The following is an 18085-nucleotide window of genomic DNA, read 5'->3' on the forward strand; positions in this document are numbered from 1 at the left end:
GAGGTGAGGGGAATTGATGTGGCTTTGGTAGGAGGCGGCAGCAGCTGTAAGGGTTCTTCATTCTTCAGGTTGAGGGAAAACACAAGCTGCAGTTTTAAACATAATGAATGACTACATTAAAAGTATTCATTCAAGTAAGATATTGAGCAAAGAAAATTTCAGAGTAAAAATGGGCTTCGCGGGTTCCACCAAAACCAAAAGATTCCTCCTGATGTCTCAGATTCCAATCCTCCCAACGAAGGCTACATGAAAGTGCTACCATATTTCCTCAAAGAAAGAATTTTACATGCATACATATATAGCTTCCTAATTGACCTTGGCCAATTTCACTCCTATAGCGCCTCAAATCCCTTTGAGAACTAAGGGCTCGATGAGTGTAATCTCCCGGTGTCTGGGTTCTTCAATCATAAGCTTCCCCCTGACCAGTAAAAGCCCACCCTGGGTTCTACAAAGCCCACAATTGCCGACCCTCCAACAACTAAAAATAACCAGCAATCAGCTCTCCCAAATTGTTTAACCCCTGACTACCTAGTGCCATCATAAACCTAGTGCCACCCCCCACCCCCACCTCACTCCCCCATTCCCTGGGCCCCTTCCTGTGGACAAGCAAAGCAATTTCCCCCTTATTTCCCCATTTTCCTCATTGCCTCCTCCACTAATCGTGTCTCCTCGGGATCCCCTTCGCACCATCTATCAGTCTTAGATGATCAAATGCGGATTCCTATCTCTGTCTTAAGGCACCAGGATCCTGGGACCTTCCAGCACCCTGCAGACGTGCACATCCCCAGTCCGTGCCCCAGCCGTCCCAGGTCCCCTTACAAGCCCGGGTCTGCGACTTTACCCTTGTTTTCCCCCATCCTCCGGGTCCACATTTCATATGCCCCTGCCCTCATTCCCTTATGATTCCCTAGCTGCTGGTTCCAGAGTCTTCTGGGCTTACAGTCTCCCGGCCCTCGGGGAGTTCTGGCCCCTTCTTTCCAATCATCCCCTTTACCCCTGCCCTCAGCCCCGAGGACCCCTCCCCGCGCCCGGCTCCTGGGCTCCCAGGGCCGGTGCTCTGTGCCCCCGGCCCCCTGCTTGGAGTTCCGCCGTCTCGAGTCCCAGGTGTCCCTAGCTCCGCGCCCGCCCCGCCGCGGCCGGCCCCCTCCCGCCTCCCGGCCCCCAACGCTCCCACCACGCGCCGCGCTCGCCGCCCCGACCCCCCGACTGGGGGCGCGGACCTCTCCCGGCCCCGCCACGCTCCTATGGCCGCCCGGCCCCTGCGCCGGTACCTTGGCCTTGGTGACGAGGTGCGTGGCCCGCTTGACCACCGCGAAGTTGCCCTTGCCGATGGTGCGGTCGATCTCGTAGTAGCCGATACGGGCGGGCATGGGTCCGCGGGAGGCCGGGGCTGGGGGACGCGGCTGGCCGGCCGCGGGGCACACGGCAGCGGGGGCGGCTGGGGACCCCGGCGCGGGCGGTGGCAATAGGCGGCCCGTGGGCCCGGCTCCCCCCGTCCCGGCCCCAGCAGCCCCGCCAGCTCCGCTCGCCGCCGCCGCCGCCATCTTGTTGTGCAGTGAAACCTCCGGGGCCGCGGGGAGCCGGCTCGGGGGAGGGGGCAAGGGGGGGCGGGAAAGCGGGTGGGGGGGAAGCGGACGTCACTCGGGGAGGCGGGGCGCCTTCGCCGCCCGGCGCCCGGCTCCATGGCAACCGCGGGTCACGTGCCGACGCGCGTCACTGCCCGGAGCCATGGCAACCGTGACCTCACCGGCGGGCTCGACCTTCCCGCGTGGGCCCCGGTTGCTGAGGCACTGGCTCCCGGGTGCCCCCCTCCGAGAGCTGGCAGTAGGAACCTCCGATGGGCCCCCAACCTCGAAGCCTCTGCCACCTTTCCCGAGTCGGGGGCGCAGGATGCCCGACCCAAAGCCAACCCCCCACCGCCGCTCGAGTCGCCAATGTGACCTCTACTGTGACCTCTGTCCCAGTTCAACGATCACCCAACCTCCCTTAACAAAAAAAAAGTGTTTCCTCATCACCAAAAATACCAGCGTTGTCCCACTTTAGCCCTTGAGGCCACAAATGCAGGAATAGCTACACTCTTTAAGCAACTGTAACCAAGTTGGTAACAACGCAGGGGAATTCTTCGGTAAAATTCCTTCCTCTTACAAAATCCAGCTCACCCTGCACAGTCAACCTAATTGTCACCGAATATAGGAGAATGGGGAAACTAGGATTTGCGTGTTCAAGGGCGGACAAGTCAGTCCAAACAGGCATTCCAGTCATTGGGTGGGTGACAGCCAAAGAAGGTACGTCATTTTCCTTCCTACCACCCCCATCTCTGAACAATTCTACAGGGATGTCTGTCAGAGTGCCTACATACTATTTCTGTTGCTTGTATAACCCTGATGAAGCAGTGGTGCGCATTGTCCAATGAACCACGTCGTGTTTAAAGAACAGTCGGTTAAGCAAAATAAATAAGTAAATAATAAAAATTCCATCCTTCCTAGTGACTCTCCGAGGACATCAAGGTTCATCAAGTTAATAACTCCAGTAATTTCATATCTCTTTTTCTTCTCTTGCCTATTACCTGGCATCTTTCATAGCTCCCAGGCTTCCTCCTCTTCTCTCCACTTCCCTTTATTAAATAGATTAACTTAGCTGCTTTAGGTGAGGGTTGCAGGTAGGAAATCAGACTGTCAACAAAATAGTCTTTGGCAGGCTGGGTGGAAAGGAGGGATTGTGAATATTCCAATGTTAAAATGTATTCCTTCGGACTAGTCCTGATCCATCCATATTATATGTCTCTCTCAATGGTAGAACTGTATTGTCAGGTCACTGCATGCGCTGTATTAAAAACTGACACCCAGGGCACTGTAAATGTATGGAAGGAGAACTCATGTTTACTCGCTGACCAAAGAACACTTCCTGGTGCTCCAATTCCCTATCCAACCATGAGTAATGGCTGGGACTTAAGATGGTACAGAGGGGTCATCCCACAATGGTCTTGGATCAATTCCCTGGTAGCCGTTCCAAATTGCCAACACAATTAACACTAATTGGCTCTCTTATTAGCAAATAAGGATAAGAATGAAGTGGGCCTTGGCTTCTTGCATTGGTTAAGCCCTTTCATCAGTTGAGCTCATTCCATCCCAGATAAATGATGGGGTGTGATCTGCCTCTCCTGTCACTTCATGGCTCTCACCTGCCTCTAGCAGGGACTATAACTTTGGTGCTGGGCTGCACAGCTGCAGTTTTTGGGTTTTTTTTTTTTTTTTTGAGACAGAGTCTCGCTCTGTCACCCAGGCTGGAGTGCAGTGGTGCGATCTCAGCTCACCACAACCTCCACCTCCCAGGTTCAAGCCATTCTCCTGCCTCAGCCTCCCGAGTAGCTGAGACTACAGGCACACACCACCATGCCCGGCTAATTTTTGTATTTTTAGTAGAGATGGGGTTTCAATATGTTGGCCAGACTGGTCTCGAATTCCTGACCTCGTGATCCACCCGCCTCAGCCTCCTAAAGTGCTGGGATTACAGGCGTGAGCCACTGTGCCCGGCTATAGCTGCAGTTTTACCATCTCCCTGGGTGTCTCAACAGAAACCTTAGCTGGCTAGTAAAGCAAATAAAAAAATCTTTCACTGTGGAAGCTGCAGGAGCAGCACTGAAACCATTCTTACTGGTGACTCTGTGATCAGAGTGTCCTCCACTAATGGAGGTAATTTGAACATCAAGTATCACAACTTTTACTACTCTCTCAAGAGTGTCAAAAACAAAAACAACTCTGGGAAGGACCTAGAAAATGCAGCATTGTTCTAATTTCCACAGAGAAGAAGCAGATGACTCTTGTCCCTCAATAATGACCAGAACATATGCTGTGTGCTGTGTGTTATGTCACTTATGCTCCTTTCCTGTATAGATTGAGGTCACTAAATGGTGTTTCTGATTGAGACTTTGGTAGAGATTTGCTGGAGATCTCCTTGAAGAATAGTCCTCTTTGGCACAAAGAATATAGAAAATTAGAGAAGGGAGTGATCAAAGGAGATCATCAGGCAAAAAGGAAAATAGTTTAGATGTTTACGTTTAATAAGGATTTATTGAGTACCAAGAACTGAGTTCGGTTCTGAGAGAAACTCAGAATAAATAATAATAACAATCTGCCACGAATTATGCTAAACAGTGTACCTAAGTGAACTCACTTAATCTTCACAACAACCTAATTAGATGGTTTGTATTCTATCTCTATTTTGCAGATAAGGAAAATGAGGCACATAGGGATTAGGGGAATTGGCCAAAGTCATAGAGCTAGAAAGTGATAGAACTCGGATTAAAACTCAGGCAACCTACCTCTGGAACCTAGGATCTTCCCCATTGTATTATAATCCCTGTCAAGGTAGGAGCCAGTAGGAAAAGTGGTCTCTCCATTAAGTTCAGGGTGACTGGGCTCAGTTTAGACCCAGGGAAGAAGAGTATTTTGAGAGGTCTTGAAAGCAGGACAGAGCAGGTAGCAGAAGCATATGAATAAAGACAAGACAGTAGGACTGAATGAAGTGCCTGCAATGGCTTCACTTGTAACTAGCACCAAGAAGAGAATCATGGCTTATTGTGTAGAAGTAGAAGTATTTCTGGCCCTTAAGAATGCAGGCCTGAGGTCGGGCGCAGTGGCTCACACCTGTAATCCCAGCACCTTAGGAGGCCGAGGTGGGCGGATCACAAGGTCAAGAGATCGAGACCATCCTGGCCAACATGGTGAAACCCCGTCTCTACTAAAAATACAAAAAAAATTAGCCGGGCATGGTGGCACATGCCTGTAATCCCAGCTACTCGGGAGGCTGAGGCAGGAGAATCGCTTGAACCCAGGAGGCAGAGGTTGCAGTGAGCCAAGATCGTGCCACTGCACTCCAGCCTGGCAACAGAGCAAGACTCCATCTCAAAAAAAAAAAAAAAAAAAGAATAAAAAAGAATACAGGCCTGGCCAGGCACAGTGGCTCACACCTGTAATCCCAGCACTTTGGGAGGATGAGGTGAGCGGATCACTTGAGGCCAGGAGTTCAAGACCAGCCCGGCCAACATGGCAAAACTCCGTATCTACTAAAAATCTTTAAAAACTAGCCAGACTTGGTGGTGCATGCCTGTAATCCCAGCTACTTGGGAGGCTAAGCCACAAGAATTGCTTGAACCCAGGAGGCAAAGGTTGCAGTGAGTCAAGATCGTGCCATTGCACTCCAGCCTGGGCAACACAGTGAAAACTCCTCTCACAAAAAAAAACAAAATACAGGCCTGTAAGTGTTGTGTTCCTGTCCTGAAGAAGACTCAGAGGAGTGGCTTGGGGGTGGAATTCTCAGATCCCCTGTAATGCAAGACAAAGGCAGAGAGATAAACCCTTCACCCAGCTCCTAATCAGCCATCATTACCAACTCACCCTTTACTGAAAAAGCAAAAGATAGATTCAAAGAGGAAAATGAGACACTTTCCTATGTAATGTCATTGTGTCCTATTTCCAGAATTTGAAAAGGGCAGACCAAGTTATTCTCGATGACAGTGATAGGAACTCGGAAACTTTTAGAAGTCATACAGAATGTCTGAGGACCTAAGGTCTGACCTGAGAGTGATACAAACAGTGAGATGTCACACATTCACTCTTCAATGATTTTCAAAGAACACTTAGGCTGCCTGCAGAGCAGTTTACCTGCAACCTGAAAGAAAACTGCAGCCTCACAATGTTGCTCCTTAGACTCTTGGAGCCATGAAGACTTGAAGAAAGCCAGGCTTTGCACTTTTTATTGGTCCAACTCATTACTACTCTGAAAAAAAAAAGAAAAAAAGCTAAATTTATACATGCAATGTTGATACAGGAGCATTATTCAGAAATTCTGTATGCCAAAAGACAACATCGTAGTATATTTACATGCTACTAATTCCGCAAATGAGGAAATTACTAGCTGATTATAAATTCTGCCATCACATAGGAATCAACACACTGTTGGACACACATTGAACACTCCAAATGCCCTGGTTCTCTGGGTGAGCTGAATGCACACATTCTCTCTCTTAAGACTGTGTTCTGGATGGACATGGTGGCTCATGCCTGTAATCCTAGCACTTTGGGAGGCTGAAGTGAGTGGATCATTTGAGGTCAGGAGTTCAAGACCAGCCTGCCCAACACGGCAAAACCCCGCCTCTACTAAAAATACAAAAATTAGCCAGGCATGGTGGCAGGCACCTGTAGTCCCAGCTACTCGGGAGGCTGAGGCAGAAGAATGGCTTAAACCCCGGAGGCAGAGGTTGCAGTGAGCCGAGATCATGCCACTGCACTCCAGCCTGGGTGACCGAGCAAGACTCTGTCACAAATAATAATAATAATAGCAATAATAATAATAATAATACTGTGTTCTGCATCACCACCTCAGCTGTGTGCTTTTGCCTTTTTTCTTCCTCTATCTCAGATCCACCTGATCACATCCCAATTTCCCCAGGGCATCCGAAGCAGGTCTGAGCAGCCAAGGATAACTACTTAGTCTCCTGCTAGAAAATATCTCAGGGAGGTTGTGTAAGAGAAGCTAAGTAAGCTTTCAGTCAACGACTTTCTGTTCAGTCTACCCACATTGTTCTTTTTAATGTAGCCATTAAAGCTGTGACACAAAACATAAAAATTGCCCTTATTACTTTGCATATGTTCTAGGATATGGTTGAAACATTTTTAGATTATTATTAATTATCCTTTGAATAATCCAAAACATCTTCAGGCTGGAGTGCAGTGGCGCCATCATAGGTCACTGCAGCCTCAACTTCTTGGGCTCAAGTGATCCTCCTGCCTCAGCCTCCCAAGTAGCTGGGACTACATGCGTACACCACCATGCTTGGCTAATCTTTTAATGTTTTTGTACAGACAGGGTCTTGCCATGTTGCCCAGGCAAGTCTCAAATTATTGGTCTCAAACAATCCTCCTGCCTCAGCTTCCCAAAGTGTTGCAATTACAGGTGTGAGCCACTGAACTGGCAAGTATAATTTCTGAAAGGTCTTCTTCAACCTTAGATGTGACTGTATTACCATTTGGGATCAATGTCTTCCTTAGGCAAATATACCTTTGGTTTTATAAGAAAAATCAATGGCAAAATACATTTAGTAAAGAAAAAAAATCATCTAGGACAACTTTTTTTTTTTTTTTTTGAGATGGAGTCACACTCTGTCACCCAGGCTAGAGTATAGCCGTGCAGTCTTGGCTCACTGCAACCTCCACCACCTGGGTTCAAGCAATTCTCCTGCCTCAGCCTCCCAAGTAGCTGGGATTATAGGTGCCCGTCACCACACCCAGTTAATTTTTGTATTTTTAGTGGAGACAGAGTTTCACCATATTGGCCAGGCTGGTCTGGAACTCCTGACCTCAGGTGATCCACCCACCTCGGCCTCCTAAAGTGCTGGGATTACGGGCATGAGCCACCACACCCGGCCAGGACAACATTTTTAATAAAAGTGTGTTCCTTAAGGTGGAGGATCCTTTGTTACCCTGTAATCAACTCTCTAATATTTATACTACTAATTTTTGTCTTATAATTTACTTATTTCTCCTAAGTAAAAAGTAGGATACTCAACAAATATTAAGATATTGGCATATTTGGATCCTTTGCTTTCCCTTGAATATCAAAGTGTACCTAAGATTCTAGAACGTCACCATGTTTCACCGAAAATGAAGGCATACTTCAAAGGTCTACCTAGGGTGAAAGTTTTCCTTATTTCCCTAGCTCTACACTTACAAAACTGCATTTTTATTCTTTTCCTTTCTTTTTTTTTTTTTTTTTTTTTTTTTTTGAGACGGAGTCTTGCTCTGTCGCCCAGGCTGGAGTGCAGTGGCGCAGTCTCGGCTCACTGCAAGCTCCGCCTCCCGGGTTCACGCCATTCTCCTGCCTCAGCCTCTCCGAGTAGCTGGGACTACAGGCGCCCGCCACCGCGCCCGGCTTATTTTTTTTTTTATACATTTAGTAGAGACAGGGTTTCACCATGGTCTCGATCTCCTGACCTCGTGATCCGCCCGCCTCGGCCTCCCAAAGTGCTGGGATTACAAGCGTGAGCCACCGCGCCCGGCCTATTCTTTTCCTTTCATCCTCACATCTCTTCTCACGGAAGAGCCGTCTCTTCTGCAGCATCTGCCTTGGGAACTGTCTCTCAGTTTTCAAAGCTCACCCTCACACAGCCTTGTGTGTTTTAGGTGACAGGACAGACACTCTGCTTTTAAAGCAGCTTCCTTGGATTAAGGGTCGGTTTTGAACCAGGCACAGTGGCTCACTCTCAATCCCAACACTCTATGAGACCGAGGTAAGAGGACGTCATGAGCCCAGGAGTTCAAGGCCAGCCTGGGCAACATAGTGAAACCCCACCTCTACAAAAAAATTTAAAAATTAGCCAGGAGGGGCCAGACACAGTGGCTCACGCCTGTAATCTCAGCACTTTGGGAGGCCGAGATGGGTGGATCACAAGGTCAGGAGATGGAGATCATCCTGGCTAACACGGTGAAACCCCATTTCTACTAAAAATACAAAAAAATTAGCCGGGCATGGTGGTGGGCACCTGTAGTCCCAGCTACTCAAGAGGCTGAGGCAGGAGAATGGCGTGAACCCGGGAGGCAGAGCTTGCAGTAAGCCAAGATAGTGCCACTGCACTCCAACCTGGGGGACAGAGCGAGACTCTGTCTCAAAAAAAAAAAAAAAAAATTAGCCAGGAGGCTGGGCGCGGTGGCTCACGCCTGTAATCCCAACACTTTGGGAGGCTGCGGGGGCAGATCACAAGGTCAGGAGATGAGACCATCCTGGCTAACACAGTGAGACCCTGTCTCTACTAAAAATACAAAAAATTGGCCAGGTGTGGTGGCAGGCACCTGTAATCCCAGCTACTCGGGAGGCTGAGGCAGGAGAATCGCTTGAACCTGGTAGGTGGAAGTTGCAGTGAGCTAAGATCGCGCCACTGCACTCCAGCCTGGGCGACAGAGCGAGACTCCGTCTCAAAAACAAGTAAAAAAAAAAAAAAAAAAAAAAAATAGCCAGGCATGGCGGTGCATGCCTGTGGCCCAGCTACTTGAGAGGCTAAGGTGGGAGAAGCACTTGAGTCCAGGAGGTCAAAGCTGCTGTGAGCCATGATCACACCACTGCACTCCAGCCTGGGCAACAAAGTGAAACCTTGTCTCAAAAAAAAAAAAAAAAGTGGATTTTGCTTAAGTTTTCTACCAGCCTTTCCAGCTGTTGGCTAAGAACAATTTATACTATTGGGATTGGTTTCTGTAGGTAGCTGACCTACCTTTGTTTGCTTCATTTCTGCCACAGTTTTTCTCAAACTAGAAAATCCAATCTTCTGCTTCTTGAGGCCAGATTCCTATCCCTTGGCTACAGAGACACCTTCTGGTTGAAGTCCTAAACTACATGACGCTTAACGAATACTCCCTTTTCTTTTCTGCTAAGGCTTTCTAGTCCTTTCTATTTAAACTGTAGGCCATTGAAAACCACAAACCCGTATAGGAGCCAGAAAGCTGGAATCCACATGGAAGCTGGCTCCAGGAAGCTAGATTTCTTTATGGCCAAATACAAAGTACAGTGGGGGCCGGGCACGGTGGCTCACGCCTGTAAACCCAGCACTTTGGGAGGCTGAGGCGGGCAGATCACGAGGTCAGGAGTTCGAGATCAGCCTGACCAACATGGTGAAACCCTGTCTGTACTAAAAATATAAAAATTAGCCATAAAAAATATATGGTGGCACGCGCCTATAATCCCAGCTACTCAGGAGGCTGAGGCAGAAGAATAGCTTGAACCCGGGAGGCGGAGGCTGCAGTGAGCCGAGATGGTGCCACTGCACTCCAGCCTGGGCGAAAGGGTGAGACTCCGCCTCAAAAAAAAAAAAAAAAAAAAGAAAAGAAAGAAAGTACAGTGGGGTAGGCTTACAATTATGTTTTAGGCTTAAGTAACAGTCCATTTGAGACGGAATCTGGCTCTGTCACCCAGGCTGGAGTGCAGGGACGTGATCTCAGCTCACTGCAACCTCCACCTCAGGAGTTCAAGTGATTCTTCTGCCTCAGCCTCCCAAGTAGCTGGGATCACAGGTGTGCGCCACCACACCCAGCTAATTTTTGTATTTTTAGTAGAAACAGGTGTGGTTTTCACCATGTTAGCCAGGCTGGTCTCGAACTCCTGACCTCAAATGATCCACCCGCCTTGGCCTCCCAAAGTGCTAGGACTACAGGCTAGAGCCACCACGCCTGCCTTATTTTTTTTTTTTTTTTTGAGACGGAATCTTGCTCTGTTGCCCAGGCTGGAGTGCAGTGGTGCAATCATAGCTCCCTGAAGCCTCCAACTCCTGGGCTCAAGCTATCTCCCCACCCCAGCCTCCTGAGTAGCTGGGACTATAGGCATACACCACCACACTTGTCTTTAAAAAAATTTTTTTTCGTCGGGTGTGGTGGCTCACGTCTGTAATCCCAGCACTTTGGGAGGCCGAGGCAGGCAGATCACCTGAGGTCAGGAATTCAAGACCAGCCTGACCAACATGGTGAAACCCCGTCTCTACTAAAAATACAAAAAATTAGCCAGGTGTAGTGATGCCTGCCTGTAATTCCAGCTACTCGAGAGGCTAAGGCAGGAGAATTGCTTGATCCGGGGAGGTGGAGGTTGCAGTGAGCCAAGATTGCACCATTGCACTCCAGCCCGGGCAACAAGAGGAAAACTCTGCTAAAAAAAATAAATAAATAAAAATAAAAATTAAGGATGAAGTTATTTCCATTTATTTTTATTTAAAAAATAATTTCATTCACTTGGCACATTTAAGAGTCAGGTCTGTTAGCTTCTCTGGAAAATCACTCCTACCTAATGAGGTTATTAGGAGAATTAACTTACAAATATGTAAAGGGACCTAGATTAGAGCCTGGTACATCCTCCCTCTAAATTCCAAAAGCAGGTAAACGATAACCTATTGGTTTCCAAATCACTTTCAAAAGATTAGGAATGATTGAGAATAGAATTAGGGTTGTGAAAATGGATTAACTTCAGAGTTAAAAGAAAGTTATGGTTTTAAATGTTTTGATTTGGTTTACTAAACACGCATAGTTCAATCTGCGGAATGTGGATATATTTGTGTTTGTGATGCAACTCCGCACGTCCAATGAAAACATTCTTACTCTCAAATTTCATAACGTAGTTGTTATCCCCACTTTATAGATGGCCAACTTACTTTATCTATCTGATGATTGGCTCCTATAGCCAGTAAGTGGTGAAGCTGAGATGTAATTCCAAGGCTGCCGATCTCCAAAGCCAGTTGTCTTTCCAAACGTTAGAGTATACTAGTGTCTGTGGTCTGTTAAAAAAAATTATGACAGTGCCTTTTTAAATAAAATTTAAAGCATGTATATGAAAAATACTAAAACACTTATATAATTGCTATGTAATTATAATGTAACAAATTGTGTGCACTCCCAAACTTTCTGCATAATGCAAGTGCTTTGTGAGAAGTCTATAGGAGCTCTGTGGGAAAGATTCAATCCTGGTGGCATTTTTTCCCCTAAAATTTATTTAATATAATATATGTAAAAAACAACAAATTGTATGTACACCATTTGTATGTATTGTGCAATAATCTGCTTTTAAACAGTGAAAACAGCCGGGTTTGGTGGCTCACACCTGAAATTCCAGCACTTTGGGAGGTCAAGACAGGTGGATCACCTGAGGTCAAGAGTTCAAGACCAGTTTGGTCAACATGGTGAAATCCTACCTCTACTAAAAGTACAAAAATTATCCAGGCATGGTGGCAGGCACCTGTAATCCCAGCTACTCGGGAGGCTGAGGCAGCAGAATTGCTTGAACCTGGGAGGCAGAATTTGCCGTAAGCCAAGATCGTGTCATTGCACTCCAGCCTGGGAGACGAGCGAAACTCCGCTTCAAAAAAAAGAGAAATGAAACACTCATATATGACTTTGTTTTCCAAAATAAAACTAAAATGTTCTAAATTTATTTATTATTTTATTTATTTATATTTTGAGACAGTATCACTCTGTCGTCCAGGTTGGAGTGCAGTGGCACAATCTCAGCTCACTGCAACCTCTGCCTCCAGGTTCAAGTGATTCTAACGTCTCAGCCTCCCGAGTAGCTGGGATTACAGGCATGCGCCACCACGCCTGGTTAATTGTTTTGTAGTATTTTTAGCAGAGACGGAGTTTTGCCATGTTGGCGAGGCTGGTCTCAAACTCCACAACTAAGGTGATCCGCCCACCTTGGCCTCCCAAAGTGCTGGGATTACAGGCATGAGCCACCACGCTTGGCCCCATTTAGTTAAATTTTAAGTTAAAAATAAGGGCAGGAGCCGGGAGAGTAGTGCCAACTATAGTCCCAGCTACTTGGGAGGATGACACAGGAGGATTGCTTGAGCTCAGTTCAGCGCTGTAGTACGCTATAATCGCACCTCTGAATAGCCACCGTACTGCGCTTTAGCCTGGATAACAGAGCAAGACGCCACCTCTTTTTTTTTTTTTTTTTTGAGATGGAGTCTTGCTCTGCCACACAGGCTGGTGTGCAAGGGCACAATCTCGGCTCACTGCAACCTCTGCCTCTTGGGTTCAAGTGATTCTCCCACCTCCGCCTCCTGAGTAGCTGAGACTACAAGGTGTGCAAGGGCACAATCTCGGCTCACTGCAACCTCTGCCTCTTGGGTTCAAGTGATTCTCCCACCTCCGCCTCCTGAGTAGCTGAGACTACAAGGTGTGCACCACCATGCCCAGGTAATTTTTTGTATTTTGGTAGAGATGCGGTTTCGCCATATTGCCCAGGCTGGTGTGGAATTACTGAGCTCAGGCAAACCTCCAACCTCGGCCTCCCAAAGTGCTAAGATTACAGGAGTAAGCCACCGTGCCTGGCCAGAGACATCATCTCTTAAATAAAAAGGGAGTGGGCAGGACATGATGAGGTAGGGTAATAATGTGTTCAGAATTAGTGGATCCTTGGTCTCACTGACTTCAAGAACGAAGCCTTGGACCCTTGCGGTGAGTGTTACAGTTCTTAAAAGCAGCGTGTCCGGAGTTTGTTCCTCCTTATGTTCGGATGTGTTCAGAGTTTCTTCCTCCTGGTGGGTTCGTGGTCTCGCTGGCTTCAGGAGTCAAGCTGCAGACCTTTGCGGTGAGTGTTACAGCTCTAAAGGCAGTGCGTCTGGAGTTATTCGTTCCTCCCGGTGGGTTCGTGGTCTCACGAGCTTCAGGAGTGAAGCTGCAGACCTTTGTGGTGAGTGTTACAGCTCATAAAAGCAGTGTGGACCCAAAGAGTTATCAGCAGCAAGATTTACTGCAAAGAGTGAAAGAACAAAACCTTCACAGCCTGGAAGAGTACACAAACGCGTTACCACTGCTGGCTCCGGCAGCCTGCTTTTATTCTCTTATCTGCCCACCGCTTCCACCCCCCCACCCACACCCACATCCTGCTGATTGGTCCATTTTACAGAGAGCTGATTGGTCTGTTTTGACAGGGTGCCGATTGGTGTATTCACAATCCCTTAGCTAGACATAAAGGTTCTCCAAGTCCCCACCAGATCAGCTAGACACAGAGTGCAGATTGGTGCATTTACAAACCTTGAGCTAGACACAGGGTGCCGACTGGTGTATTTACAATCCCTTAGCTAGACATAAAGGTTCTCCAAGTCCCCACTAGAAGACTCAGGAGCCCAGGTGGCTTCACCTACTGGATCCTTCGCGCGGCCGCAGGGGGAGCTGCCTGCCAGTCATGCCCCGTGTGCCCGCACTCCTCAGCCCTTGGGCGGTCGATGGGACCAGGCGCGGCAGAGCAGGGGGCAGCGCTCGTCAGGGAGGCTCGGGCTACTCAGGAGCACACAGCGGCCACGGGGAGGCTCAGGCATGGCAGACTGCAGGTCCCAAGCCGTGCCCCACGGGGAGGCAGCTGAGGCCCGACGAGAATTCGAGTTCAGGGCAGGCGGGCCAGCACTGCTGGGGGACCTGGCACAGCCTCCGCAGCTGTTGGCCTGGGTGCTAAGCCCCTCACTGCCTTGGGCAGGAGGCGCCCGCCGGCTGCTCCGAGTGCCAGGCCCGCCGAGCCCACACCCACCGGAACTCGCGCTGGACAGCAAGCGCTGCAGGCAGCCCGGGTTCCCGCCCTTACCTCTCTCTCCACACCTCCCCGCAAGCTGAGGGAGCCGGCTCCGGCCTCGGCATGCCCAGAAAGGGGCTCCTACAGTGCAGCGGCGGGCTGAAGGGCTCCTCAAGCATGGTCAGAGTGGGCGCTGAGGCCGGGGAGACTCCGAGAGCGAGCGAGGGCTGCCACCACGCTGTCACCTCTCAACAGCATTTGAGCCGTGCGGTGCGGGCCTGCCACCCAATTCTAAATCCCCTAGGCAGTCGAGCCAATTTCTACCAAAGCTGGATGTGGAAACCAGAGTAGGTATCAGATATTCTCCCCTTACAGTTCATACCAACTTCAGACACAGTTTTGAGTTCCCTAAGATTTTTTTTCTGATAACTTTCAAGCAGGGGCTGGGCATGGTGGCTCATACCTGTATTCCCAGCACTTTGGGAGGTCGAGGCGGACAGATCACTTGAGGTCAGGAGTTTGAGACCAGCCTGACCAACATGGAGAAACCCCGTCTACTAAAAATGCAAAATTAGCCGGGTGTGGTGGCACATGCCTGTAATCCCAGCTACTCAGGAGGCTGAGGCAGGAGAATTGCTTGAACCTGGGAGGTGGAGGTTGCGGTGAGCTGAGATCACACCATTACAGTCCAGCCTGGGCAACAATAGCGAAATTCCATCTCAAAAAATAAATAGACATGAAGTGCTTGCCCATGCCTGTGTCTTGAATGGTATTGCCCAGGTTTTCTTCTAGGGTTTTTATGGTTTTAGGTCTAACATTTAAGTCTTTAATCCATCTTGAATTAATTTTTGTGTAAGCTGTGAGGAAGGGATCTGGTTTCAGCTTTCTACATATGGCTAGCCAGTCTTCCCAGCACTATTTATTAAATAGGGAATCCTTTCCCAACTTTTTTTTTTTTTTTTTGAGACGGAGTCTTGCCCTGTCCCCCAGGCTGGAGTGCAGTGGCACAATCTCAGCTCACTGCAAGCTCCGCCTCCCAGGTTCACGCCATTCTCCTGCCTCAGCCTCCCAAGTAGCTGGGACTACAGGCGCCCGCCAACACGCTCAACTATTTTTTTTTATTTTTAGTAGAGACGGGGTTTCACTGTGTTAGCCAGGATGGTCTCGATCTCCTGACCTCGTGATCCGCCCGCTTCAGCCTCCCAAAGTGCTGGGATTACAGGCTCGAGCCACCGTGCCCGGCCCCCATTTCTTGTTTTTGTCAGGTTTGTCAAAGATCAGATGGTTGTAGATGTGTGGTATTATTTTTGAGGGCTCTGTTCTGTTCCATTGGTCTATATCTCTGTTTTGGTACCAGTACCTTGCTGTTTTGGTTACTGTAGCCTTGTAGTATAGTTTGAAGTCAGGTAGTGTGATGCCTCCAGCTTTGTTCCTTTTGCTTAGGATTATCTTGGCAATGCAGGCTCTTTTTTGGTTCCATATGAACTTTAGTTTTTTCCAATTCTGTGAAGAAAGTCATTCGTAGCTTGATGGGAATGGCATTGAATCTATAAATTACCTTGGGCAGTATGGCCATTTTCACAATATTGATTCTTCCTATCCATGAGCATGGAATGTTCTTCCATTTGTTTGTGTCCTCTTTTATTTTGTTGAGCCGTGGTTTGTAGTTCTCCTTAAAGAGGTCAAAGCCAAAATTCACAAGTGGGATCTAATTAAACTAAAGAGCTTCTGCACAGCAAAAAAACTACCATCAGAGGCCGGGCACAGTGGCTCACACCTGTAATCCCAGCACTTTGGGAGGCTGAGGAGGGTGGATCACGAGGTAGGGAGATCGAGACCATCCTGGCTAACATGGTGAAACCCCATCTCTACTAAAAATACAAAACATTAGTTGGGCACGGTCGTGGGCGCCTGTAGTCCCAGCTATTCAGGAGGCTGAGGCAGGAGAATGGCGTGAACCAAGGAGGTGGAGCTTTCAGTGAGCAGAGATCACGCCACTGCACTCCAGCCTGGGTGACAGAGCGAAACACTGTCTCAAAAAAAAAAAAAAAAAAAAAAAAAAAACTACCATCAGAGTGAACAGGCAACCTACAGAATGGGAGAAAATTTTTGCAATCTACTCATCTGACAAAGGGCTAATATCCAGAATCTACAAAGAACTCAAACAAACTTACAAGAAAAAAAAACCCCCATCCAAAAATTGGGCAAAGGATATGAACAGACACTTCTCAAAAGAAGACATTTATGCAGCCAAAAGACACATGAAAAAATGCTCATCATCACTGGCCAGCAGAGAAATGCAAATCAAAACCACAATGAGATACCATCTCACACCAGTTAGAATGGCAATCATTAAAAAGTCAGGAAACAACAGGTGCTGGACAGGATGTGTAGAAATAGGAACACTTTTACACTGTTGGTGGGACTGTAAACTAGTTCAACCATGTGGAAGACACTGTGGTGATTCCTCAAGGATCTAGAACTAGAAATACCATTTGACCCAGCCATCCCATTGCTGGGTATATACCCAAAGAATTATAAATCATGCTGCTATAAAGACACATGCACACGTATGTTTATTGTGGCACTATTCACAACAGCAAAGACTTGGAACCAACCCAAATGTCCATCAATGATAGACTGGATTAAGAAAATGTGGCATATATACACCATGGTATGCAGCCATAAAAAAGGATGAGTTCATATCCTTTGTAGGGACATGGATGAAGCTGGAAACCATCATTCTCAGCAAACTATTGCAAGAACAAAAAACCAAACACCACATGTTCTCACTCATAGGTGGGAACTGAACAATGAGAACACTTGGACACAGGAAGGGGAACATCACACACTGGGGCCTGTCATGGGGTAGGGGGAGGGGGGAGGGATAGCATTAGGAGATATACCTAATATAAATGACGAGCTAATGGGTGCAGCACACCAATATGGCACATGTATACATATGTAACAAACCTGCATGTTGTGCACATGTACCCTGGAACTTAAAGTATAATAAATAAATAACTTCCAAACACCAGGTATTTATGGATTCATTGTTTGGTAGAATTTAAACTCTCAGAGCAGGGTATTCAAACTCCTTTGCAACCTGGCCTCAACCTACTTTTTCAGCCTGTCACATTTCATTTACTTTCCCACCCACCTTTCCCCACCCAGGACGACTGCGGGTTGTGTGCTTACTCCTTAACTTCTACTCAGCTTTTCCTTGTATTTGGAATACCTTGGAAGCTTATCCATCTGTTATTTAAAATTCTACTACTCCTTGGCCGGCCACGGTGGCTCATGCCTGTAATCCCAGTACTTTGGGAGGCTGAAGCAGGTGGATCACGAGGTCAGGAGTTCGAAACCAGCCTGACCAACATGGTGAAACCCCGTCTCTACTAAAAATACATATTAGCCGGGCATGCTGGCACCTGCCTGTAATCCCAGCTACTCAGGAGACTAAGGCAGGAGAATCGCTTGAACCCGGGAGGCAGAGGTTGTAGTGAGCCATCACTTGAGGTCAGGAGTTCGAAACCAGCCTAGCCAACATGGTGAAACCCCATCTGTACTAAAAATACAAAAATTAGCTGGGCGTGGTGGCGGGAGTCTGTAATCCCAGCTACTTGGGAGGCTGAGGCAGGAGAATCATTTGAACCTGGGAGGCGGAGGCGTAGTGAACCAAGATTGTGCCGTTGCATTCCAGCCTGGGCAACAGAGCAAGACTCTGTCTCAAAAATAATAATAATAAAACCTATATCATAGGAATGTGGGAAGGATTAAATTACTATATATGAAGTACTTAAAATAGTGCTTGGTGCAAAATTGGTGCTCTGTAAAATGACTACTACAATTATTAGAATTATTAATCTACTGTAGCTTTTTTTTTTTTGAGATGAAGTTTCACTCTTGTTGCCCAGGCTGGAGTGCAATGGCTCAATCTTGGCTCACTGCAACCTCCACCTCCCAGGTTCAAGTGATTCTCCTGCCTCAGCCTCCCGAGTAGCTGGGATTACAGGTGTGTGCCACCATGCCCAGCTAATTTTGTATTTTT

General features: G+C 47.8%; 1 protein-coding gene across 7 annotated transcripts in view; it reads right to left on the minus strand.

Moving 5' to 3' along the window:
- The window catches only part of SIK3 (SIK family kinase 3), a 272964-nt gene extending 271392 nt beyond the window's left edge, over window positions 1-1572 (minus strand). For 6 of the 7 annotated variants that reach the window (XM_055273245.2, XM_055273251.2, XM_055273248.2 and 3 more), the window contains exon 1: window positions 1272-1572. In XM_055273245.2, coding sequence (XP_055129220.1) covers window positions 1272-1544 — 273 coding nt within the window. In that variant the 5' untranslated portion in view covers window positions 1545-1572. The remainder of the gene's footprint in view (window positions 1-1271) is intronic. The other variant, XM_055273247.2, reaches the window with a different exon arrangement.
- Window positions 1573-18085: the final 16513 nt, after the last annotated feature.

The sequence above is a fragment of the Symphalangus syndactylus genome, chromosome 3 (assembly GCF_028878055.3).
Source record: "Symphalangus syndactylus isolate Jambi chromosome 3, NHGRI_mSymSyn1-v2.1_pri, whole genome shotgun sequence".
Lineage (NCBI taxonomy): Eukaryota > Metazoa > Chordata > Mammalia > Primates > Hylobatidae > Symphalangus > Symphalangus syndactylus.